The 27,579-nt window shown below is 41.7% G+C and overlaps 1 protein-coding gene across 5 annotated transcripts in view; it reads left to right on the top strand.

Moving 5' to 3' along the window:
* Positions 1-26,777, top strand: part of cabin1 (calcineurin binding protein 1) — a 48,061-nt gene extending 21,284 nt beyond the window's left edge. For all 5 annotated transcript variants that reach the window (XM_061037524.1, XM_061037527.1, XM_061037526.1 and 2 more), the window contains 8 exons: positions 9,843-10,006; positions 10,104-10,200; positions 10,389-11,075; positions 16,332-16,406; positions 21,884-22,148; positions 23,627-23,776; positions 24,806-25,008; positions 25,103-26,777. In XM_061037524.1, the coding sequence (XP_060893507.1) occupies positions 9,843-10,006; positions 10,104-10,200; positions 10,389-11,075; positions 16,332-16,406; positions 21,884-22,148; positions 23,627-23,776; positions 24,806-25,008; positions 25,103-25,261 (1,800 nt within the window). In that variant the 3' untranslated portion in view covers positions 25,262-26,777. The remainder of the gene's footprint in view (positions 1-9,842; positions 10,007-10,103; positions 10,201-10,388; positions 11,076-16,331; positions 16,407-21,883; positions 22,149-23,626; positions 23,777-24,805; positions 25,009-25,102) is intronic.
* The last annotated feature ends 802 nt before the right edge of the window (positions 26,778-27,579 follow it).

The following is a 27,579-nucleotide window of genomic DNA, read 5'->3' as shown; positions in this document are numbered from 1 at the left end:
CTCTGTACAAATCTCTAAAAGCTTGACCTAATGTCTCTGTTTGACAAATATGTCTGTGTGTTAACTTGATGTCACAGTGGCCTTATGCTGGTCCTTCTACCAGTGGAGAGATGACTCAAACATAAAGATTGTTAATCCTGTCAGACATACGGATGGGGGCCGTGATTTTCTTCAAGGACACTTGACTCTCAGCTGAGTCCACACCTCATTGAGTGTGTTGGTGAATACAAACTTCCCTGATGTAGGTCATGATGCCCTACTTTTCCTTCTTGCTTTGGCTGGGTTACATCAACTGCGGCCTGCATAAGGTAACCTATATAGTGCTGTTTAGAAATGATCCAGATGAGGTTGTGTTGCATTATTTATCGGTGTGGTTGTCAGTGTGAGTTCTTTCTAGGATAACAAGCTCACTTGTAAACATATGATAAACTTATACTATTCATATAGATTATATTAAATAATAATTATTTTGACATTATGTTGTCTCTGGTTTACATTTCAGTGTCATAAATATGGTTCATTATTGATACACAGTCTGAATTGAGGCGCTTGGTTTTATGACACTGTGGACAAAGTGTTTCTACATTTATTGCAGGCATTTGGACTCTGAGCTGTTCTAAGTGTTTTTATCTTTGTTTTTGACCAGTGTGTATTAGTGCCAGACTGATATGGTGTTTTTTTTAAGTTGATGCCAATTTCAGAAAGGAAACATTTTCTAATGATTTGTGCCTTATCAAAGATAATTTATTAAGGAGCTGTGGTGCCACCATCTGCTCACCTGCAGGGCTTTCACTCTTGCAGAAAACTCTTGATATTTCCAGGAGGAGCTGTGTGTGTGAACGCAAACAGCCAAAATGTTCGCTCGGACTTCACATGGTTTCTCCTGTCAGACCCCTAGTATTTTTTCAGCAGGAAGTCTGGGTGGGCTGATGTGAGAACGCAGCAGGATGTTCTCCAGAGAATTCAGCTGGTGCCAATAGGAGGGGGGAATGACGTTTATATACTGTGACTGGAGTCAGTGCATGGATTGTCTTCACGAGGTCTAGGTTAATATTTTGAGTCACAGATAAGGAACTGTTGCATTATTGACATTGACCATAAATGGTATTGTGGTGCTTGGTGTTTTTTATATTGGGGTGTTTTGTCATGTCACTTCAGGCTGATGAACTGTTAGCTGATTTAAATGTTGGGATGTTTGTTTATGATCAATGTGTGTATTATTACCAGACTGACATGGAAATGATGAAGCTGATACAAAAGAGAGTACTCAATAACTAAGATAAAGATAAACTTTATTGATCCCCCATTGGAGACAACAGGAATATAATTAGCAAAAATAGCAAAAAGTAAAAAAAAAAAAAAAACATATTTACATCAATTACATAAAGGGAGAAAAATACAATAATAGAACAATAGTAGGTATGTACAGTTTCACTTGTGGAAAGAGTTATTATTATTATTAAAAACACACACAGTGTGTAGCATTATTGATATGAGTCATGAGGTGGTGATGCTGTTAAAGAGTCTGACTGCAGATGGAATGAAAGACCTGCGGTAGCGCTCTGTCTTACAGGGTGGGTGTCTGAGTCTGCTGCTGAAGGAGTTGCTCAGAGCCCCCACAGTGTCATGCAGGGGGCCAGGTCAGTTTCACTAATGTCCTCCTCTCACCCACCTCCTCTACAGAGTCCAGAGGACAGTCCAAGACAGAACTGGCCCTCCTGACCAGTCTGTTCAGTCTCTTCCTGTCTCTCTGTGCTCCCTCCTCAACAGCAGACCACTGCATAGAAAAGTGCAGACGCCACCACAGTGTCATAAAACGTCCGTAGCAGAGTCCTGCACACTCCAAAGGACCTCAGTCGCCTCAGCAGATGTAGTCGACTTTGGCCCTTCTTGTACAGGACGTCTGTGTTGTGTGACCAGTCCAGTTTGTTGTTGAGGTGAACACCCAGGTATTTGTATGTCTCCACCATCTCAATGTCCAAACCCTGGATGGAAGTCAATGTCTTGCTGGCATTGAGCTGAAGGTGGTTGAGCTCCCTCCAGTCGACAAAGTCCATGATGACCTGCCTCCTGTTCGCTGCCCTTAGACACACACCCCACGATGGCCGTGTCTTCAGAGAACTTCTGCAGGTGGCAGCTCCCAGAGTTGTAACTGAAGTCTGAGGTGTACAGGGTGAAGAGAAAGGGTGAGAGCACTGTCCCCTGTGGGGCCCCTGTACTGCAGACCACCATGTCAGACTCACAGTCGACTGTCGCAGCCAGGTGACAGTCTACTCCCGCCCTTTTAAGCTTCCCCCTGAGCAGTGTAGGCTGGATGGTGTTGAAGGCACTGGACAAGTCATAGAACATGACCCTCAATTTTATGATGGCTTGTCTAACAACTTTTGGGGTTGTAATATTTTCTATGTGGATTGTTCATTAACAGAGGCTGTAGCCCACGTCACACTGGTCGACTGCTGATCCTGACACTTGGTGCATGTCATCACCTACACTCTCTCTCCCCAAATCTCCTGTCTTTCTCCCGCTGTCCTGACCAAATAAAATCCAAAACTTATCTTAAACAAAAAAAGAATCTGCTTTCAAAAACAAAAACACTCCATCAGCGATTATTTACCAACATACTTACATACTTTTTTTTACATAAGTCTTGGGGCATCATGTGCTGAGCCGTCATGCTCTGATACATGCAGACAGTGCTGAGAGTCTCTGATCTATTGAGTTAAAGCAAACTGATGTATGACCCCAAGCATTGTTCACTACATAATATGTTTTTTATAGGTTTTTTTGTGTGCATTTTTTGCTTTTATTTAGAGATAGGACAATGGTTAGAGTCAGAAATCAGGGAGAGAGAAAGTGGGCAATGACATGAGGGACAGGAGCCACAGGTCGGATTCACTATTCTAAGTGTTGGCATGTTTGTTTATGATATGTATGTATGTATGTGCCTGTTGCCAGGCAGATTTTGGATTATTTAAGATGATACTAATATAAATAGGAAAAAATTACCCCATATCTTCATGGCTGCTGGTTTAGCAATTTTTTGAGATGTAATGACCTTTTCAAATTGTAATTGATTTTTTTCTTTGGATTGTGCCCCATATACATTATGTGACGATTAGACTCTTAAACACAGAAATATATATATTTTTTCAAAAACCAATGAAGGAAAATATTCAACAATTTTCATGCAGACCACCTGCTACGGTTGACTGTGACTAAATGGCTGCAGACAGTGCTGTGGGAATTTGAATCTGTGGAGTTGATGCATAATCTGCTGTTTAGAGGACATGATGAGACCTTTAGTTAAGCGCCCAGAGCTTTGTGCTCTTCATTAAAGGTTCCGTAAAAAAGTTTTCATACTTGCACAAAAAGGTCCCGTGTCCACGTAGTGCTGGCTGTGCGCTAGGGAGTGCTTGCATGAAGCGTTTGTGCGCTGAGAAGCGCTGCACGTCCGTCCTGTCTCTATGACAACAGTCTGTTGACAAAGGCCGCTGTATGACCAACACTGCTCCGTTACTTTTTACTGTATGTTTTATATTTGAGATTGTTTTTTACCCGCTCAGCTCCGGAGCAAATAGGATGTGGGTACAAGTCACGATCCATAGGAGGCAAAACTACAGGGAATATTTTACATTTGGAAAAGAGCACCGGTGACGTCAACAGCCCCTTCTTAAAAGTTGAAAGATTTCCACAAACGTTCCCTCCTCATTTGAAACAATTGAATAAAGACACTGATGTTCAGAAGAGAAACGCTAGGTGGACACACGGCCATACAAAAACATTTAGACAACTGATATCTGGAACCGTTCAAAATATATGCTTATAATATTGAATGAATGGTACATCTGTCAGACTCTAGTCTGCATTTGAAGAGTCTCAGCCTCCCACAATTCTAATGAGTAGTTAATTTCAGGTCGGGTTAATAAACTCTATAATGCTTCAAATCTGTGTTTAAAGAATTGCCTGGTATATATTTTGTCACACATACGCCTGGCACACTATTGCAAAGGGCTAAATGCGTAGTCAAATTCTAATCATTGTAGGAAAATAATTACTATGGAGTACATTTTAATACATTTACTCTGCAGCAGTTTAACAGCAGGACAAGGCTAAATGTTGATGTTTGGTAATAATGCTGCTCCAATGTCAAACCTCCTTGATATTCAGGATGACTGTTGATCGTGAGCAGTCAGATGTGTGTTCTGACAAGCACCATGTTACCTCCTCCCTCCTCCCCCCCCTTACCCTAACACGCCTCACACACACTCACACATACACACATGCTCTTGCTCACATATTCTTCCACCACTCACACATTCGCTCTCTACAGAGCTCCAGAGAAAATGGATGTCCTTGTTGCCATATTTTGGAGAAAACCCCCGCTTCGTGTCTTGCTCTTGTAACTTTTTTTGAGAACATATCTTCTATAGATTCTGTCTTCTCAGAATGAGTATTTATGTTTGATTATTACTTTGCTTTTAGGCAGGCTCTGAGTCATGTTATGTTAGATTATATCAGCTGAGGTTATTAAATCTTCAGGGGAGCAGTAACACTTGCATTTCTTGTCTTGGTTTGATGTATGACTCAAACATTTGTGTGCTCAGCAGTGCAATGTGCTGTAGGTGGAGCTCAGCTCGGGAGAACCTTGTTATTCTTTTTTTTTTTCTCTCTCTGAGGGGCGGAGTATTGGCCAAATGAATACAGTTTGTAGAAGTTGATATTTAGATTTGCATATTGGAGGGTTTAGTCTGGCTGCCTGTTTGTTTCTCATTGCCTTCTTCTGCTCTCTCTTCAGTTCAGCTTGACATTTTTCAGCATTTTTTTTCCCCCCTCACACACGCAACAGGAAGCAGGAAAAACAAGGTGTGTTTATCTTAATATGTTTATGGTGGCCAGCCTGAGAGACACGACAATAGAGGACAGAGAGGAAAGGAAGAAGGTGAGGGCTGTTACTGCTGGCTGAGGAAACACTGTGTGTGTCTGTGTGTGTGCGCGTGTGTGTGTGGGCAACAGAGTCTTATCTGTTCAGGCAGCTCTCCTCTTCAGCCTGTGTTTCTGTGGTTATTGTGGGCTTTTCTGACACAAACCTGTCTTTTTCTCTCTCAAGTTCTGTGGTTCTTTTTCATTATTAGTGTGCCATCCTCTTCATGCCTCCAACTACACTGATGTGGTGGCACTGAGTTCATTTTTCGGCCAGTTTATGTTCTCTTGTTCTTTTCCTGTTGCTCCGTCTTCAGGGTGATCACGCTCTACCCCTCCCCCTGGCTCTTATTCGCCCTACTCATCTGCTCTCTCTGTTGCACTCCTCTGTTTCCTCATTACTCTCTCTCTCTCTCTCCCTCTCACTCCTCTGTTTGTGTGTGTATTGTGTGGGTGTGCACTAATGGGCGGGAGTTTCTCCGCATGCCTCGGATTGGCTGGCAGAGGTCTACGATGATTGGATATACGCTGTGTATAGTGCAAGAGAAAGGAGGGGGGAGAACTCCAGCAGGCTGGGGTCAGGGGAGAGCGGAGATAGAGTGCGTGGGTGTTTTTGTTTTGAGATGGCAGGGTTTGAAAGCAGGAGAGGAACGAGTCGTGTTGTCTGTCAGTGGCATACAGAGCTCGTAGGCCCTGACTTCAGCACTCTTTCTCGTCTTGGCAAGGTGGCTGCCATTCTCCTCCTGTTCTGTTCCTGTTCTGCCGTGTGCAGCTGTGCTTCCCTCCTCTTCTCTCCTGCAACTCTCGCTGCCCTAGCACCCAAATGCAGCCCACCCCTTGCTCTCTGAGCGTCAGCCTCTTTCAGGGTGGAGGCACTGCCAGGGCTGCTTGTGCCTATCGCCAGCAGGAAACTGTCCAAAAGAATACTAACACAGGCATCGTGGAGTAGCTTTCTTTGGTGATGGTGAGTCGCTTTCCCTCTGACTTTTACAAAATCCAGTGCAGGTTGGTTTTCATTTGTGGATGTGCAGAGTTCTTGAGTCATTTTTTGACAGCCTCTGTTGTACTTTTAATGTTGTGTTTTGAAGTCAGCTGTACTTTTATTGAGTGCAACAACAAATGCATGTGCTCCTTATTGGCATCTCTAATTCATGTTCTGTAGGTCAGAAACACCAAAAAAAAAGAATGACTAAGAACATGTAATATTATACCACCTACCTGCAAACTGCTGTTAGTATTCACAGGTAACCTGTCATCTTTGATGTGTAGGAATCATACGGTCTCAAGTTTTTACCAGTATGCTTAGCTTACTGCTTGTTGCTACAACTCTGATCAACCCCTCAGTTTCTGCAACTTCCCTGCAGGTAATATGTTTTAACATGCTGAATGATTTGGCTTTGTGCCCATCCTTTCACTGTTGGGTGTTAAGAAATGGTAAGAAAGTTTTTAAGATAACTAGTTGAAGTTGTACCTCCTATTGTTGTTTAGCAGTCAGACATTATTTTGTTTTGTCTTTTTCTAAGGAAGTAGAGGACAGATCACGACTTACTCTGCTCATCATCTAAATGTTCTACAGATGTTGGATCAAAGTGTTTTTAACAGAATGAGGTGAAAAGTGTTTAGATACACTGTCACAACACTCCAGGAAGAATTTACAGAAGGACCTGAGTGTCAGAGTTCATTACTATGGGGGGGTCAGAGTATCACTCATTGAGGATCTTTGCAGGGTAAAAAGTCAAAGAGTTTCACCAGTGAGCTCTTAATCCTCTCATCTGACACCTACCCCGTGGCAGCAGCTTCAGTTATAAACGATAGTGATGTAGAAATAATCGAGTTTGCTCCTGATGGTCTTGTTTGCTTTAGTTGGTCAGAAAGAGGCATCAGTCTTCATTTCAGTCTGTTTCATGACCAGATAAAAAAAACCTTACCAGAGCTTTAAGATCTTTTTTCACATTTAAATGTAGCGGAAATCAAATATATCCTCTGAAAATAACTCTGTGAGTCATGACTGTCTATAATGAGTGTGACACCCGGCCGCCTCATCGCCTCGCTTATAAAAGTTGTTTAATTGAGGGACTAGAGAAAAGAAGAATAACATACTGTACTCACTGTTTATTTGAATGTCACGTAAGCGTTTTAGGGCATATCGTGTAAATTTACATGCAGTTTGACAATACGAGCATAATGACGATCGCAAGCGTTAGCATGCTAATTGTTTTGGTTTCATGCTGGTGCTCAAGGGCGACATCTGCTGGATCAAAAAATCGCATGTTCTTCCTTTAAATAATCGAGAAAATGTTTCTCCTGGTTTTGATTTTTTTACTGAATAGTTTGAGAAACCTGTAGGTTTTTACACTTCAGTCATTGTCCTTGCATTTCGTACTTACTGGACATTCATTCACTTGGTTGTAGAGTATGTGTTTTCTCTGTTTGTTTTTTTACTGTATGTTTTTTGGTGCACTCTTTGCCAGGTCACTATTGCACATTACATTGTGATCTCATTAAAGGTCAGATATTATTCTCCTTTTCAATAAGTTTAAATAAGCCTCAGAGTACCCCATAACAAGTTTCTTGTTCTAAATCCACTCTGATCCTGTATTTGATCATGTCTATAAACTCCTCTATTTCAGCCCTGCTCAGAAAACGCTGTTTCTGTGTCTGTAGCTTTAAATCTAACGGCACTCTGGAAGAATGGATGGCTTGGGTTTTCTCTTGTTTATGTTTAGAAGGCAGACTCAGAGGGCAGAACATACACCTAGCTGTGGGAGTGTTACCCATCTGGGGGAGGGGTTACTGCCCTTTGTGATGTCATGAAGGGAAAATATCCAAACAGCCTGTTTGAGCACACATTTTCTGAAAAGTGGAGCAGGCAGAAGCTGCAGAGGATGGACTTTTCTCTTCCGTTTGTAGACAGGTTAGGGACACGAGTTAGTGTCAGAAAGACATGGTAAAGTGTATTTTGCATAATATGTGACCTTTAAGGATTTTATCAGGTTAAATATAATATATACTGAAGGTATATAATCCCTTTGCCCTTTTTGCTTGCTGCACATTGCTTCTTTAAGTTCACGTTTTTAAACCTTGAATTAGTGACAAATTAGGGTTTATAATGTGACGTGTCCACTGACTTCCTCCTCCTCGTCTCGTTCTAAACACAGAGACCCTTTAAATCCTGAATATGATATGAACAAAAGATCAGATTCAAATTGTACCAAACCACTCCCCGGTCATGTTTTTGTCTCTAGTCTGTGATGCATCTTAATCTCTGTCTCATTTCTGTGTAATGTATTGACCAAATCTGTGCCAAAGCTGTCGCTCCAGATATCAGACAAGCAGTGGTCATATTTTGTCTCACATAAAAAAAAAGTGGAGAAAAAATAGATGCTTAAAATCATTGCAGTTAAAGTCTTACAAATCTGCTTTAGCTGTTGTGCTAGAGCATAATCTGTATAAAGCCATGGCTCTGCTTTCCCTAAACAGATTTACTGTGAATGGATGGTTCTCTGATGAAGAACAACTCTCCTCCATTAGAGATGTTTTTCTAAGTGAGCGGAGCCCACCCCCTCATCATACTTTTCTCGCTCCTGTTGGAGGCTTCTGGTAATCTGTGCATTGAGAGGTTAAAACCTTTCTAAGCCTGATTGTGTCATACGGTTATAATAAATATTCTTATTTTCACAGTCATCGGAGCCATTCGTTTGCCTTTCTAGGTTTGTTGTTGGACACTTGATCTGATTTGGTGATCATTTCACCTTTTCAACTGGATCCTTTAACACGTTTAAAAAATAAGTACTAAATTAGTCATGACAGGTGGCTATTACCAATAACTTAGTTGCCCTAATGAGTGAAAAATGAACCGTGTGGCCACGATTAGATTGTCTAATGAAACCTGGAATGACACCCATCTGAGTGGGATGGGGTGACTTTCTGTAGCACATTTAAGAGGTTATATTTGACAATTCCTAAGTGAGCAGGCTATAAGTCTATCCTCAGGAATGTAATTTGTTTTGATGGGTTTATTTTGCCTCGCTTTCCTGCTTTGTTTCTCTCCAGTGGCTTTGAAAATGTCATCTGACAATCTGGAGCTGTCTGTGAGGAGGAGCAGCCCGCTCCCCCGGTGCCTTCAGTTAGCTGATAGAGCCACCTCATTTGTTCTGTTCAGTCCCCCTGATATGGTCATTTTTGTTTAGTCTCGCACACATTCTCTGAGGCCACAAGCTGCACTCGGTGCCATGTGCTTTATGACTGTACACAGCCTAGGCCACCATCTGCACTGTCGTCAGTAGCTTCAGAGAGCAGAACCTTGCCTCGCTCCACCTGCTGAGAGGACATGTGCTCACCGAGAAAAAAAAAAGAAAAAAAAATCACCATCAAAAAGCACCTCATCTCGCTTTCTACAAAGGAGGGACTGTGTTTATTGGCAGCCGGTCAGCTGGTCTGTTGCATTGCTTGGACAGAGCTGAGCTCTAATGAGGCTTCCTATCATGTGTGCCCAGAGAGAGAAAGCCCCCCCATCTCTCACTTACCACCTCCTACATAGCAAGCCAGTCCGAAAGATCTCTCCTGCCGCCTTTCCATCCCCTCATTAAAGTTTTGTCCTTTGGATGCCATGTTTTTAACTCCTGCTAGTTTCTCTGGCTTATTCCTCTACTTCATTTAATTTTAGGTTTTTTTTCTGACCATAATACACTGTTGATTGTTTCCATATGCATTACAAAACAAAAAGTAGCAGCAGAGAGTAGTCATAAAATGCCAACTTTGACTGTTTGCTCTTTGTCCGTCAGATATGAGCCAGTTTGAATAACATAATGTAACTGAAGCCTGCATTGAGAGATAGTTTCTTTATTTTTATGTACTGTTTATAGACAAACTTACCTCATGATTCTGACTCTTCTTCTCTTTTCTCTCCTCGCCCCCTCCAGGGCATCTGGCGTATTCCAGTAGATGAGATTGATCGCCCAGGGAGTTTTGCATCTCATATGAACCGATCCATTGTCCTCTTGCTGGAGGTGCTGTCTCAGCTCAAGGATCACGACACCCTTCTGAAAGTCTCTTTCATGCTGCAGAGAACCCCTGACCAGGGAAAGTAAGGATCATCTCTGTTTGATGCTGCTATTTCTGTGATCTATTATGTATCTGCTCCTCAATGCATTGCTCTCTTCCCTTCTTCCTCCTCCGTGAAGGAAATATTTACGGGATGTTGATCGGCAGGTTTTGGCCAAGAGAGCATTTTTCCTAACTGTAAAAGTCCTGGAGGACAATCTCAAGAGTCTCTCAGGGGTAAGGAAGCCCAAATCACTACACACACACACACACACACACACACACACACACACACACACACACACACACACACACACACACACACACACACACACACACATACACTAGGAGCTGAGAGGCGCAGTGAGTTTTAGATGTCTGGCATGCACTTGCTCCATGTTTTGACAGGTTCTGTTTTCTTTCAGGTGTCTGAGCAGCTTCACAAAGCGCCCGCACCCTCCATGGGGGAGATGACCACAACAGACGCATCCAGCAGGCCCAGTTCAGAGGACAGCAAACATGCACTGCCTAAGAAGCTTGGGCTCACAGAGGGAGCTGGTGCCACTGACACCGGGCCCAGGGAAGCATCTCAGGCACAACTCACCCATCCACAATCGCTACCCATAGATAAAGGGAGTAAAGTTCAGGAGAGTTACTCTGGGAAGGTGGAGACTGCTGGAAGTGAGGGACAGAAAGCAGGTCCAGAGGAACCCATGGAGCTGGACTGTGGGAACTGGAGGAGACCCTCGGTCACCACAGATTCTCAGGGCAACCAAACAGAGACTGAGACCCCCCTGAGTGCTGTGGAGCCCCTGCAGAAAATGACTGACAGTGGCCGGACACCAGAGCTGTCTCTAGAGGAGCTGAGTATCAGTTCCAGGCAGCAGCAGCTACAAGCCTCAGCACCCAAGGTCACTGTGGCAGCCAGCGGGACTGATCAGGGTTCTGTACGGAGGCCAAACAGGAAAAGGAAGCTTCTTGAGGATGTCGAGTCCGGAAAAACCTTGCTGCTTGATGCCTACAGGGTTTGGCAGCAGGGACAGAAAGTCATGACCTACGATCTGGGACGCATTGAGAAGATCATGTCTGAGACCTACATGCTCATAAAACAGGTAAATGTCTTTATTATGCACTGCACTAAATACCTCCGCTGCGAACACAATATGATAGGACATTAGATCACAGAGTCGTTATGTCTTATTATCCCCAAAGTTAGTCACTATATGATTTTAGTTCAGTTAAATGTAGGGGTCTGCAATCATTAAGAAACAATAATATTGGTCCATCTAATAAAATCAGTAACACAATACAATATACAAAATGTAATATGATACAATAATATTGATACAATATGTAATACAGCAATAATAAAAGTAAGTATTTTATAAAATAATAAAACAATAAAAATGCAATAATATCCTGTATTAAACATCATTTGAAGATTTTATTACTGAGGTCTTCCAGACTTAATGATAATAAACAGTCCTCACTAGAGGTGGGGAAAAAAGTCGATTTATGTAAAAATCGAGATACTTATCTTCTGAGATTTTAACTTCCAAAAAATCGATTTTCTTTTGGCTAATCAGTCACTCCCTGCTAAGTGCTAAGGCTAGCTCTTTAACTCAGTAGAAAGCCAAATGGAGCAGCAAGAAATTCAGCCAGTCTCACAGATGACTGGAGTAGATCCTGAAGTATTTACTAATTCAAAATAGACTTTGAATCCATGGATCCAGAATTGTTTTGAATTGAAAATAGATTCTCAATCGAATCGTGACCCCGAGAATTGACATCGAATGGAATCGAGAGACAACCAAAGATTTCCAGCCCTAGTCCTCACCTTCTGTTGTTGCTCTAATGAGCAAAGAGACAATGTCCTGTTTCTTCCTTGGTGTCAGCGCAGGTTGTTTATTCTCATAATAACAGTGTCGCATGCTGCTTATACTTTGACTGTTGTCCTGTGTTTTCTTTAAAATCCAAAATATTTCTACACTGCTAATTGATTCTCAAGAGAGGAGTTAATTATCTGTCCTCTCTTAGCTGCATGCCAATCTCTACCTGGTTCTTAAAGATTTGCTTTGATGGAAACACAAACATGCCACTGGAAATTCAAAGTAAAGACTTCCCTTAAAGATGGATTCTTTTGAGTAGATGAGTAGATCCATTTGAATGAACTGATACTCTCAGTGTGCACAATCATATATTATATATATATTTTCCTAATATGGGATGAATACAGAGAACAACATGGGAGGTGAAGCCCCTGATGCTAAGCTTTGCATTAAACATTGAAACTCTAAAGGTATAAAATAATTCTGATCTTCCAGTAGCTATATAGTAAGAAGTTATTTTCAGTGTGCCACAGACTTGATTTCTTTTTCGTGGTTTGTTCCTGCAACCTGAGAACGTGTTTAGGCTGTGCACGGGGTACCCTGTTGGCCATTTAGATAAAGCTTTATGTTTACATTTGTGTATCTAAAAATTTAGCTTTTTTTTTTTACTAAACCTTTTGTCATCATGTGATGGATCTAGAAGATATCATTTTATTTAAAAAAAAAAAAAAAAAAAAGCATTGCATACTCCCTGGAGGCTTAGTACTCTGCATTTCTAAATGTAATTTTGCAAAGTAATTCATGCTTCATATGAGCCCTCTTAAAAAAAATAGCATTTGGGAAACCCCTCTTGTAACTTAGCAAGGAAACAGGGCCCAGAGTTGTAGCATAGGTACTTTCCCTCCTTCAGTTTAAGAACACCGAAACAGTCAACTCATGAGCTGCGTTTTTTTTTTGCTTTACTTTATGACACCAATTCAACCTCTTTCCGTTTACTCTCCATGATGTTTCTTTAGAAAGCGGGGGCGGCTGACTGTTACAGTATTGGTATTACAAGGGTTTTTTTTAACATCATATCAGCAGTAGGTGGGGAGTTTTATTTCCTTTTTAACTACTGTTGTGTTGTCAAATCAATGCATCTCATCACTGAATATTGTAATTGCAGTGGTTGGCCCTGAGATTGTGTTCTGAATTGAATAGCTGCGTAATTGTCCCCTCATACAAAGACGTTGCAAAGAGTTGCATGAAGTGGCTTTGATATCGCTGCCAAAATGTAAAAATGTGTATGTATGTAACACTTAAAATTACATTCTGTCTGGACGGTTAGATTTTTGCAAAGAATTTTGTCTATTGCAACAAACTGCTAAATTTCAATTGTTCTGAGTACTCAAAAGCCCCATTTCCACCAAGACATCCGGTTTGGTTCAGTACAGTAAACCCTTAACTTGCTTGAGTTTCCACAGCCAACTGTGCCCTTATTTGGTAAGCGGCGTGTAGGCCAGATGGAGATATCCGCATCAGCTATGTAATAGTGTGACATCATAGCAGCCCAACACAGTGTAGCCCGCTACAAGGGACCCTTTAACCCCAACAGAAGGGTACCAAAAAGGTAGGATGGTACAGATGCCTTATTTTGGTACCATTCCCAGCCTTTGACGGTGGAAACGTCAATAAATGGGTACTGAATCAGATCGCTTGGTGGAAACGTGGCTAAAGTTTATTGTTATTCAAGGTACAGTCCGCTACCCCTGTAACTCTGTTTAAGTGCTTTCACACTTGCAGAAAACTCCTTAAAAACACAAACAACCAAATTGTATGCTCTGACTTCTCCCAGAGTTTCTCCTGCCAGACCCATAGTAATTCCTCCGCAGCAAGTCCAAGTGAGCTGATGTGAGAACGCAGCAGGATATTCTATAGAGAATTCACCTCTAGCCAATTGGGGGGGGGGGGGGGGGGGTGACGTTTATATATAGTGACTGCTGCATGATGCATAGAGTGTATACATGCGACATCGACGATCTCCGTTCACATAATCTAACAGCTGCAGAATGTTTTCGACTCCTCAGTATGTTCTTCTCCGCTCTTTTGATTCTGTTGAACTGCAAGTAGCATTGATATAAGGCAAATATTCTCATTAAAGCATTGTGTGGCGGACTCTGTTGCTTCGTCTGCTACTTCCATGTGGGGTTTTTTTTTACATCACGTCCAAAATCAGGTCCCTCTCTTTTTTTTTTTTCAAAGTCGAAGTTCAGGGCTTTCTAAGACATCGATGGTACAGTTGCAGAACAGCCCACCTCGCCTTGTACAGGGATATTGATCTGAAAATCAATTGCCCTTACAGAAGTTGCCTTGTCAATGGCTGTGTGATGCACGAGAAGTCTATAGCTGGAGTGGGAGGGCAGTAGGCGAGGGGCAGCTGAAGAAGAAATCCGAGGAGAGAGGCGTGCTTCAGCAGCTCCTGTTTTGTATCGTTTTGTTTGAGGTGCTCACACATGCCACTCAGATTGTTCCCTGTGCTCTTTAGGAGATGGCAAAGTGAACCATTTCTCAGACACACCCATTAGAGAAAGAAGCCAGAACTAGACCTGACATGTTCCTCATCGACAAATGAGTTACGTAATTAATACGCCTGGACTTGTTCCAGAAGCAGCTTGTGATTGTGCACTTACCTGCACCAGCTGCAGTGCAGACACTGTTATGCTTTTCTTGTCTTCTGCATTGCACAGCTGCTCATAGTTAGAAACAAGTATCATACTTTGTTCATCCCTGTTAATGTCATTATTTCTGCATATTTCAGACTGACATTTGTCTCCCTCTAGGCTCACATGTTGAAGGAATGTTCTAGACAGACAGAAGCATTTTGTGAAATCAGAGCATAGTGAGTCGTGTCACATTAAATTAATTGTTTTGTTGATGTGATAAGAGACGACTGGTTGAAATTGGCCTCATGCTAATTTTAATCATCATTAAGTGATATTGATAAGCCATCACTGAAAACTGTATGTTGATTGAAGTGAACTAGACATGGATTGAAAGCAGTGGGTTGTGATGCACTGAAGCTTGACTCAGTCCATTTAACAATTGGCATCATTCGGAAAGTAGAATGAGGCAGCTGTAAAAAAATAAAAAACCTCTCCCTTTGGGGGTCCCTGAACTGATGCATACAACCGGCTGCTGGAGGGAACATAACAGCTGTGTGAGCAAGATTACTGCTAAGTGTGTGATGTAGGGCTGCAGCTAAGCTTGCTAACTCCCACACATTCATCCACACTAACCCGACTGGGCCTTAATGTGAGCCTTTCTTTACTGCTGCTTTGATCACAGGCAGAAGACCAGAAGAAATCCTTCTGACTCTGATAAAGTAAAAGAGCAATCCTTTTCTCTTTTCTGGTGGTTCTACAGGATGTGCGTTTGTTTTTTGGCGCGCCAGAGCAACCTATAATCCACAACTTGTAAGTTGTGTTTATTGTTGGGGCCTGGAAAGAGGAGAATTTCTGTCACTGTTGGGACAGGCGATAACGTTTATCTATTTATCTAACTTTTCCATTTAATTTTCTGTTATTTATTATCCAAGATCCACACATCAAACATGTGCTATCAGACTTAATTCACAGTCACATTTTGCTGCTTTAGTAGGGGTCTCAAACTGTATAGCTGCATGCCTTTAGAACACCGCCAGCCCAAACAGCTCCCCTGAAAAATCTCAGGTGCTGAAGTCACCTCACCTGTCAAGTGGGGCGGGTGTCGTTAATTCTCCCGTCCTCCCTCCTCGACCAGCCAGCGTTCAGTACTTTATGGTGTTTGAATTTGGGCTTTGACAGTGAGTGTAAATGTACGTAGGACAGGTCACCTCAGAAACACGGGATGATTTCACCGTGGCACTCACTGCATGAGGAAGTTTGAATGAATAGAAAGAGATGATTGAAGGATAAGAGATGATCTGATACCATGTTCCCTTCCTGATACGGATAGCATTACCTACACTTGAGTATTAGCAGGCTAAGTGTATGAAGTTATTTTTTGGGCCTTTTTGCCTTTATTGGATAGGACAGCTGAAGAGAGGCAGGAAATGCCAGATGGAGAGAGTAGGGGATGAGGACCACAGCCTCACAACAGGGCGTGCGACACAACACATTTTTTAATTTTTTTCAGTGGCTGTAGGTGGTACTACAACCCTGCATATAAATGATGTTGTTTTCTACCATTGTTGTTTGGTCAGGCTGAGACTCAGCACACTGAATCTGAACCCTAAAACAAGCTTTGAAGCTACAAACCAGCTGAGCTAACATTAGCAGCAGCTTAGCTCGCTGCCTGTCCTCGTGTATGTGTCAGCAGAGAACATTTGAGAAACATAGACATTAACATGAAACACATTTTTAGTGTTTCATGTCAAAACACCAGTTTTGCATTTTCAGGCAGTGAGTTCATTTCCGATACTGGTATCCGTACCTAAACAACTCTACAAAATGTGAAATTGAGCCATGAGTGTATGAAGATATATTACTCTGCCCTAACACCAGTTTTCTGTTTGCCTCTCAGGTGGACGAGGATGTAGCTCTGGATCAAGCTGTGAAGTTCTGCCAGATACAGTTGGCCACTTCTGCCCAAAGACAGGTAAAACTATTCATCTCAACCTGCTCATTGTCCATCATGCTGTTCTCCATCATGCTGCTCTACAGTGAGCACACCATGCATACTCCTAATTTATCCAAGCTCAGACCAAATGCTTCTTTTCCCCCCTTAGGTTTTTGATGATTCAAGGTTTTACTCAAAGCAAGTTTATTAAAACGGCCAGACTTTTAATGATACGCTGAAAAAAGAATCCAGTCAGGAAATGATTAATAAATCACTTGATTTGATTGCAGAAGTAAACAATGTTTTAAAAAAAACTTGTTCTGCTGTTGTTATCATGTCACTTCACTGACAATTATAATTGATTAAAATGTAGTATTTAATTTAGAAACTTATGGTGTGGTTCTGATGTTGTACATCCAACTTATCTGCCTGTCCAAGAAAGTAAAATGCTGTTTTTCCTGTCTGCTATTTAGCTCTCAAATAGCAATGTTATTGTTTCACAATCAGATAACACAATTAATGCATAACAAGCAGCAACCTCCGATCTTGAAAGTGGAAGTGCAAAATCCTGCAGTTCGTCAAGGGTCCGCTTGAGGCTGGCTCCAGGAACTCAAGAAGTCACATACACAATTAATGCTGTAAAGACAGCTTTTACAGTCTGGTACACAAAACAAAATAGGTCAATTAGTTATTGTCCTCATGAGCACACACTGTACGGGGGATGAATTTTTTCAGACTGCTCCGTTTTGATTTTCTGAAAGATACATGTTATCCGTAGTTAGGCGCTTAGATGACCTGACTGACAGGTAGATGCGATGTAATGGTTCTTCAGGAGGCTTAAAACCTCAGCTCTACCTCTCAGCCTGTCGTTAGGTTGACTGAAAGTTAGACTGAGACAAGATTTCCAGCATGGCGGCTCCTGCCGATGAGCCTCCTGAGCCCCCTGCTGTAACAGATGGGTGATGTCACTCAGGCTTCGTCCAATAATATTTACAGTCTATGATGCATACACATACGAGAAATTAGACTTGAAATGCACTCGTATACGCATTAGGGCTGTGCAATTAAACACGATTTTATTGTTACCGCGATGTGAGCATTCACAATTAACATATTGCAAAAGTCTGAATTTATGGCAATAAATAAAAAACGGTTATTAACAGTTTTAAAGTAGTCAAACTATCTCACTCAGCATGTGTACATTTAACCAGCTGTACGGAGACCTGAGTATAATATCCATGTTTTCACACCATTTGATGCGGTCAGATGAAGCTAAAGCTAACTATCAACCACTCGCTGATTAATTAGAGACAATTTAGTGTAGAGAAATAAATTTTTGGATTTATTTTGGATTTACATGGGAGTGGGGCGTGTTGCAAACACAGGTGTTCTGTAAAACATAAAGAACATCAGACAGACATGGACACTTTGAGTTATAGCTAATATGCACTCTTTAGTTTTGTTTATTTATCACAATTCATATCGTTATCGCAGTATTGAACAATGTTATCACACATTGCATATTTCTCTCACATCGTGCAGGCCTAACAGGCACAAAGACCTATGACTAAAGAAACCAAATAGTGAAGGGTTATAGTAGACGGGCTGTTCTGTGGGAGGGTGACACAAAGCCTCTGTAGTATAATGTTATTTAATGGTTAGTCACATATTCATGTCCACAGTTATTCACATATATCCTGCTCCAGCCTGCAGGTACCAAAAATAGCCGTGCAGCGTGGTGTAAATGCTCCCTGTCGTCCCCTCAGCCTCACACAGTAGTTGCCAAAGTCGTCATCAGTTTCAGGTTCGGCCTTGGTTTGCACTCTGTTTATTTGCACAGACATTATGATAATGATACACAAGGCTCAATGACACACAGACGTATCTTAAGACGTTACATAATTATGTATAACTGCATTTATGTGACGGATTTATCTGGTGCTGAACCGACCATAAACGTAGCTTTGTCTCCAGCGCTCATATTCCTCATCAAGTCATTATCCGCTCTGCCTCTTCCTGTGTCCTGTGTGGCGACTCCCCCTTCCTCTCCTCCCTCCTCCAGCCCACACAGTCAACAAGGGTCCCTCTGCCCACATCCTGTTGTCACGGTGATGTTCCCCCCCAAACTTCACACTCTCGAGAAGTAGCTGTCGGCAAAATAAATCTGTTTTTCCTTGTTCACTGATCCTATCATCTTATTTTCTGCATGAGTCTTTTTGTTGTCTTTGTTCGTTTTGTGTGTGCGCTCCTTGTTGTGTGATAAATAGACTCTGAGATAATGGGCTAGAGGAAGCAGAAAGCCCGATGCCACATTTCTCAAAAGTGTAAAAACCTAAAGAGACGAATGAGGAATGTTGGAGATAAAAATAATTGAGAGTGATATTAAAGTCAGAGGGACTCTTGGATCACAGGGACAGATGTTGTATGAAAATAGAAGCAACAACGCCTGGCTTACTTTAAACTGAGGTCCAGTGTATTGACTGACAGTCTTACAGCAATTCATGGCACTCAGAATATTGTACGTTATATATACAGTATACTAAATCCTTTGTTAGAACGTGGATAAAACTCTTGCACTTTAGAAGTCTGTTTCTATTTGTCTTTGTTTGTGTGAATCTGCATTATATCTTCATGCTCTTCATCTCTAAACCCCAAATTCTTTAAAAACGTATTCTTGATTCAACTGTCATTTACTTCCATTCAATTATCATTCACCTTAAAACTTTTCTGCAGTCCCCCAACAACAACATCAATCAAACTCTGCTGCATAAACAGAATGTGCAAGGTGCTGACTAAAAAGTTTTCTCACAGTGGATGTTCTGTCGGAGAAGTTCACCATTGTTTTTGTTTAGTTATTAATGAGAAGCAATTTTATTTAAAGGCGCCTTTCAGAACACCCGTGGTTACCTTACAAAGCAGAGATATACTTACTGCTGTTTTATTATAAAAGCTCCTGTGAGCTCTTTTTAGCTGGTTATGATACAGACCAAGACATATTATGTCTTCATAGAATTTCGACTCCTCAAACAGCTGTGGGTCAGATGAAGTGTTTTAACTGCACGCTGCCAGAACAGATTGTTTTCTGTGTCAACGAGTGACACCTCTGACGGGCGGCAGTAGTTCAGTCTGTAGGGACTTGGGTTCGGAACCTGATGGTCACCGGTTCACGTCACGGTGCAGACCAAATCTGGAAATTGGTTTGGTAGCTGGAGAGGTGTCAGTTCACTTCCTGAGCACTACCGAGGTGTCCTTGAGCAAGGCACTGAACCACCCCATAAGCTCAGGCAGCCCCCTTACTCTGACATCTCTCCATTGGTGCATGTCCATAGGATCCTGTTTGTGCATGTGTGTGTGTATTTAAGCCTATGTGTGTGTAGCATGTTCAACAACAGTGTTTTAATCCCGCGAGTGGGAATTCGATTTTTAAAGTATATCTGCTTCTTTTAATTCAAATAAAGCAGGATGAGATTTTTTGTTAGTAAACAGTACTTACACATGTACAGGATAAGATCAGCTCTGATAGTCTCAAAGTGAAAGTTCCTAACAGGAACATGTAGTTTGAACCAAACAATCTCCAGTCAGCTGACAACTGTCAGGTGACTCTGATTCCTCTGATTGTTGTCAGACGGCATGCCTATTGACCTTAAAGATGTTTTCATAATTAACCTGTGATAGCATTTTCCCATGATGCTAATAGGAGAGAGGACAGCTGCACACTATCTTGCTCTGCAGTCTAATTGAACTGCTGTTTAGTTGTAATTATTGTGCTCCCCCTCCCGTCACTGGTTTTGAGTTTGTGTGTAGTTGGAAATGTGAGTAGGCACCTTTTGGAAGCTCTCAGCTCGAGGACATGAAGAAGTTGTTGCCTGCCTTTACAGATTCACACATTCCTTCAAGCCCCCACAAGGGCAGAGTGAGATGTGCTGCGTAGTGCTGCGGAGCTGTTTGGTAATCTCTGCAATGTTTGTCTCCTCGGTTTGATACATCAGGAGTAAAATACAGTCAAAGGTGAAGGATCTGTTATCTTTATGTCAATCAAGGAAGGCCTGATATGTGTTCTCATGTCATTATTACTCTCCTCCTCTTGGGAAAATGCTTTACATTTGTAAGAGACTTGGTGGAGGGTCCTCTTTAAACACACCAGTCTCATCTGCTGTGTCCACAATGTGGAGCTCCGGTGTCAGTCCCATTTGGGCAATTTAATCAAAATGTTCGGTTGGCCGGTCTTTCAATTGTGTTGAAGAGATGACCAAACCCGTACACAACATCTCCAGCTGCTCTAATCGGATTTAAAGCCCAATCTGGATAATTGCAAAGAACCATCTTTTGGTTCACATTGTGGGACAGCAGCCCGCTCACACCACACAGCAAACCCTGAGGAGGAGCCCACAGACCGACTGCATGCTATGTGCTGCAATTCCCTCAGGTAGTGTTATTTTTCTAATGCACACGGTCCAGCTGACTTGTTAGTATCTTTGTTTCCGATGTTTAATTCATGAGATATGAATCATCAAAGCTGGCTGTGGAGCTGCTGCATGCTCGGAGCTGCTGTGCCGCTCTGTGACGGGCTGAGGGACGTGTCGCTGACGTGAGCTTTTGGAAGGCTACACTGTTTTGATTTTCCTGTTGTCTCTGTGTGAATCCCCCAGGGACCCTCATCTTACACAGCTCTGATTCAGACCAAATTTGACCTCAACTCCAAGCAGAATGACGGAGAGAAAAAGAGATGCGATCTCTGTTATCGCCAAATTATCTTGTGCTAACATACTATGTGTGTCATGTGGCCCTGTGGAGTTTGAAACCCTGACAAAACTGTAAGACATAAAATAATCACATTTACCGAATAGAACAGCACTGCATGTGGCAGATCTGAAATCATATTCACTGTTATGAATAACACAGTTCTTATCTATGTAGCATTTCACTGACAAATATACTATATCATATATATATATTACTTGTTGTATTTTTCTATTGTTGACATGAAAGACATGAAGAGATGGATTCACAGGTTTATAAAGTCTAGTTCTCCTCCAACCTTTCATCCATTTTACATTGAAAACTAGAGAAGGGGTATTTATTTCTTTTAACTGTGCTCCTCAGTGTTGCCATGACAGCGGCTCTGGGAGCAGGGCGGCTGTTGTCACAGGTTGTTTGTGCAGCTCTTGTGTTTATAAGTGGTCCTCTAAAGGACACACAGGGAAGTGGCTCAGAGGGATGTGGTGTGGTGTCGAGCGGTGCACCCAGCACTGAGTCCAGCACACACAGGGAGACTCTGAACCTCAGGGGGACGACATTGCAGCTCTGTAGAGGATTTCATTACTTCTTGTGTGACACACTATTACTGCTGATGTGTGGTGTTTGAAAAGTGCAGAAGTAGCAACTGCTTCTCTGGCTCTGAGTCTCTGACCAGACTTACCAGGGAGGGGGGGAACTCTTCTGAGAAACCCACTTGGACAGAGCAGGTTTTACGCTGCTGATGGATCTCCTCACTGCTCTTCTTTTGTCACCAACAGTCTGCAGGCGACACACCCACAACGCCAAAATATACCAAGGATCACCGAGACATCTTCTTCCCCGCCTCCCTGCCCACGCCTGTCCTGCTCAGCCACACCGCCTGCCACCCGCTCTCCACCCAGGACGGCCAGGCCAAAGTTCTGTACGAGCCCCTGAGCAAGCTGTGCAGACCTCCTCAAGCCTCAGGCTTCCAAGATCAGACGCAGCAGCACAGGAGAGCAAGCAGTCACCCTGCTGCCGCCATGGCCTTCCTACCACACACAGGTACAGTAGACTCCACTTTAACAAACCCCTTACATAGTTACTTTAATGTCAATGTGCACACGTTACACAAGTTGAAATATTTTAAGGATGAAAAATGATGGTTAAAATAAGGCTGGTGTAGTTTTGTACCACTGCTGAGGTGAAGCTATACTTCAAGATCCCAGAGTGCTTTACTCCATGGGACCAGCAGGGGGCGCTTTTGGACTTCCACAGAGCTGTTGCATAACACCTCTGGCCTGCTTAATGCATGCCTTTTGGGTTTTTGTCAGTCTCCTAACAAGAGTTTTAGAAATCAGGGTGCCCTGGATTGTGACTCTTTTTTCTGCCTACGTGAGCCTCTGCAGGCACAATCATCCTGATCATGAATATTCTGCTGGATAGATTTGATGATTATCTTGTTTCCTGTCTGAATTTGTCCAACCCAGTGTCTTCATGAAGTCCCCTCATATCATGTGGGCTTACATCTCAAAATGTTTTGGATAATACTTTTACTCTACTCCATCAAGTCACACTATAATTAATTAAGTATACTGATGAAATATTCAGATTTTTCTCTCTATATTATGTTGTATTCTTCTTGTATATATGTTCTTGTAAACATATCCATATATTTAAAAGCTATTATACATCACATTTTTAGTTGTTGTTCAGTGTCATCTTTCTATTTTCAAATACTCTCTTCTATTGAAATCCTATTTTGTTCTTTATTTCAAACTAATGATGCTGCTTCTCAGCAAACTCTACAGAGTCTCTTTTTACATCTCCACAGAGGTGAACTCAGCTCGACTCAGTTAGGGTCAAGTCAACACAACACTGTCAGTCTTCAGGCATCAGGATGAGAACAGACTGCACTGGATTTTAAAAAAGAAAAGCATATTTTACATCTGTAGAAGAGGATGACAAAAAAAAGTCCAAAATAATCCAAGTCTGTGAAAAAAGAGCTGCATCAGATAACTATCACATTTTTCTGAAGCTATTAAAGTTCAATGATATTAGATGATGTTCAAAACACACCCACAGACACACACGTACACACAGGTTAGCATCAAGCAACACTGCAGTGCTACGTATTATGTAATGGTTTCCTAGGCAACTCTAGTAAGAGAGAGTATTAGATCATTTTTGTTTTCATTTTTTCTGAGCTGTGCAATGATTCTGTATCTACTCATTTTAAAATGTGTTCTTTCTAATGAAGGGGACTTTAAATCATGTGACGCTTGTTCCTTCAGAATTCTGTTTTTTTGTTTTCTTTTTTTACCCAATAACACAAAATCTGAGTTTAGAGATTAGACTCAACCTGAAATGTTATCTAGTGAATAAAAAAAGGAAGATTAGGATTCGGCGATGTCCTATGTTGAAGGATCTTTTGATATTCTTCATGTGTTTTTTGTAAGGAATAAGAAAATATTGGCTAACTGCCTGATAGCCAGAGAGTCTGGAGCTCATAGTGTAGTTTTAAAATGTTTTTTTGTCCACAGAGGAGCCATCAGAGGGACTGGCGTACCGACAGCAGGAGTCACACCTTTGTCAGCAGATGAAACTGGCCACTGTATCCCAAGGACAGGAGTCAGCAGCAGGCTGGTTTCAAGAGGAGACCGCCACATGTAGCAGCGCACAAACATGCCAAGGTCAGACATGTGACATGAACGATCACAGCCAGACAGATGGATCAAATATATGATATTCAGTGTTTCCCACACACAGATGATACCTGGATGGGCCGCCCTAGTAAAATATGTGGCCGCACAAGTATATCTCCGAAAATGTTATTTTATTTTGAATTAATTCATACAATTGCTGCGTGTGTGAGAGAGCGAAGGCTTAGCTCCCGTTTAAAAAAAAAACAATCCCTCTTGACTTCTGCGAGAGTGCAGAATCACATCAGCTTCAGAGAAAGAGAGAGAGAGAAGGTCCACTGTCCCTACACTAAATGCATCTTGCTCCAATCAAAACTGAAGCTTCTCATGGCTTCGTTTGAAAAATGTTTATGTACAGCTGCTTGCTGCTGATGCTTTGCTGGACTCCTATAAATAACAGAATATCAAGTGGAACTTTTCAAAACGCGAGGCGTACTCCTGGTGTTTGTATCTGGGCGAGTGTGTGGATAAATTGAGCAGATTAAAGTTGTTTGTTGCAAAAACTAAATGAATTTAGAGGGGAAAACACATTTGATATAAATACAAACCGAATATTAAATAAACCCTAACATAAGAGTTCTAAAAAAAAAAACGTATGTGGATCCCCTGCACAAAGGTCACCCTTGCCATGTGAGCTAGGAAACTCCAATACCATCACAGATGCTGGAATTTGAAGCGTGCACTGATAACATGCTGGATGGGCCCTCTCTTCTCTCAGCTCAGTGAACATTTTCACTGAATTTTTTAAGCAACTTTTCAGTCTTTTGTTGCTACTGTCAAAACTTTTCTGAAACATGTTGATGGCAGTAAATTCATATTGTGCATAAGATTCACCAAAACAGGAAATACATTTCTCAGTTTCAGCGTATCATCCCGTTGTGATTTTTATTTTAAATGTCTACAATATTTGTTGTATATACTTGCTATAAATATTGAAAATAACAAATATTTGGAGACAAATGTCTAAATGTTTGGAGAGACTGCATGGTCCTTTATCTGTTTCTTGTTCTTCTCTCTCAGACCAGCAGCAGTACGCCAGCAATGAGCATTCAAAGCTTCCAGACCCCAACAGAATCCGCTCTCGGGTCCCAGCAAACATGCCAAAGCTTTTCATCCCGTCCACCGTTACCAAGTTCCCACCAGAAATCACAGTAACACCCCCGACACCCACGCTTCTCTCCCCCAAAGGCAGCATCTCAGAGGAAACCAAACAAAGACTAAAGGTATGCAGTTAGCCTTTTGAGTATTTGCTTCTGTGTCAGTGTACATGACTGTTTTTAGACTCAACAGTGCCCCCTGCTGTCTTCCCCTGCACAGAACGTCATCCTGTCATCTCAGTCTGCAGCCACTGTCAAAAAGGACACTCTGAGCCAGCCTGCGCTGGAGGTGCAGGAGACGTCGAGCCAGGAATCGTCTCTGGAGAGCGAGTCTGACGAGGAGGATGAGGAGGAGGACGACGACTACATGGACATCTGAGCTCTGAAGGAGCTGTGTGCACGCTCAAAACGAAACGAGACCCGGCGCTCTGTCGCTTCACTCTGCCAAACCCTGTGCCCCTGTCTTAAAAAAAAAAAAAGAAATGTTCATGTCTCTGCAGCTGTCTTTGTTGATGCTATTGTTCTGTCATGTGCATTACTAAATAAAATGCAGTATTCTCATCGCCTGTCACCGTATTAACGGTGCATATGACAGACGACAAAGGCTTTATTCCCACAGCATGTCTGTAATGTGCCACTCATGCATATCACACATCAGCTTATGGAGCTCTCCTGTACCCAGCTGGATCCGGCAACAAAGACTTGCAGCCTCTGAAGTCCGGTCCCGTGTTTATGCATCTATTTTTGTATGTCGTTTGCTAACCTTACCTCCGAGCCGCAGCTAAATCCTCGTCTGAGAACTCTCCTCTCTGAGGTGCCTCAGTCCGTACTGAAGCTCAGCAGCATGAACCTGCTGTCCTCCACTTTGAACTTTCACTTTAGCATGAGAATTTCTTCTGCCAGATATTTAACACCAGTACTTAATATATGTCAATGGACACAAAGGTGAATTAAGGACAATCGGCTGCACTCGAGGTTCGTCTGTGGTTCAGAAAAAGTCCGCACAGCCTCACAACCTGTAGCAGATTGGAAATGTTTACACTTAATATTCGGGATGTTTTCATTTGGCACTACACTTCGTGCTATTTTTGTACTCGCTGTACTTCTTGTAATATTTTGTCCTCTATATATATTTTTTTCTGGGTGTGCATTTGTAGCTAAGAGGAACCGTTCTTACCGAGAAGACGTCCTGTCACCAGCACTGATCTGAATGATACACAAAGAGGTGTCACTTATTATGAATTAGCTTTTGTACACTTGCTAATCCGAGTCTCTTTCCAACATGTTTGGCTTTAACGGGTGGCGTATTAAGCTGAAGAAGTGTGTGCATGGGTGAGGGTGTCAACATCAAGGCGAGGGTCGCTTTCGTTTCAGTCGGCTGCAGGAAACGACTCCCCATTAGCAGACGCTCAGCGAGATCTGTCCTCAGTTCAGTGGAATTGAAATGCATGAGGAAGACTTTCTGATACTGATGCCTTTCCTTATACACCACTTTGGTAAATTTGTCACAATTCTAGCTAAACTCAGAGGAAGACAAGTGAATGTTTTTTACAGATTGTTTTCTATACAGAGAAAGATATATACTGATTGTGTTTCTTGAAAGCTGTCTTAAAAAAAGAACTTTTGAAAGGAACACAAATGAATAATTGTAAACTATCACCCTTGATAACAAGAAAGCGTTTTGTATTTGATTTCATTGTTTTTGGTTATTTTCTTGTAAAAATAGTTTTCTATTGTTTTTCGTGGTATGTTGGGAATGTACCACATTTAAGAAGGTGAGCAGGTTGAATCCCCCCTTCATCTGCTCAGTCTGTTGGAGAGAGGGGGGGGGGCTGTTCTCTTTGTCTGGACTGAATGCATTATAAATGTCAAAACCAAAAATATATTTGAGAAACACCTGTTTGTTCTGTGTGCTGCTTGAAAAAGGACTGCATGAAATGTTCTTCACAGGGTCCTCGATCTGAGAGAAACAGCGAGCGGCCATTGTGGTGACTGGTTTATTGTAAGACACACAACTAATCACATCAGTTCAGTAAGTAAATCCAGTAATAATATTATTCCTCCCACGTGTTCATTATTCTGTTAGCGTTTGAACACTGTTACATGTTTGCAGCATGAAGTGTATGCTTCAACGCAATACAGGTTCATATCAAACATTTGAACAACACCGTATCTTGTTACATGTCTCAAGTTTTATAGAATTATCTATCAATGCATCAAAGTACAGAGCCCCTGAAGTCCCAAAAAGTAATATATATATATATATATTTTGTGTGCACAATGTAATTATCTAACTTGTGTGCACAATATGTATTTGTTATGCTATGTGGGACTCAGTTTTTTTTGCCAAGTACATTTACACATACAAGGAATTTATCCTGGTGTTTTGGTGGAAAACAGTTAACAAAGGAAATAAAGCAAAAATAGCAAGAACTTCAATAATGAAATATAAGAAGCATTTACAAATATATAGAATAGAATTTAAAAAATATTTTTTTATAAACAAAATGCGCAATGTGCGACATTGAAAACAAATCTTAGTGTATATAAATCTACTCTGCATATACATTCTTTATATATATATATATATATATATATATACATATACGTAATGAACTATTATTATATTTTAGAGACATGTTTCTCACACACACATAGGCCTGAATCACACACATGCACATACAGGACCTCTGAACA

The sequence above is a fragment of the Labrus mixtus genome, chromosome 5, assembly GCF_963584025.1.
Source record: "Labrus mixtus chromosome 5, fLabMix1.1, whole genome shotgun sequence".
NCBI classification, from domain to species: Eukaryota; Metazoa; Chordata; class Actinopteri; order Labriformes; family Labridae; genus Labrus; species Labrus mixtus.
This window is presented reverse-complemented; position numbering and strand designations above follow the sequence as displayed.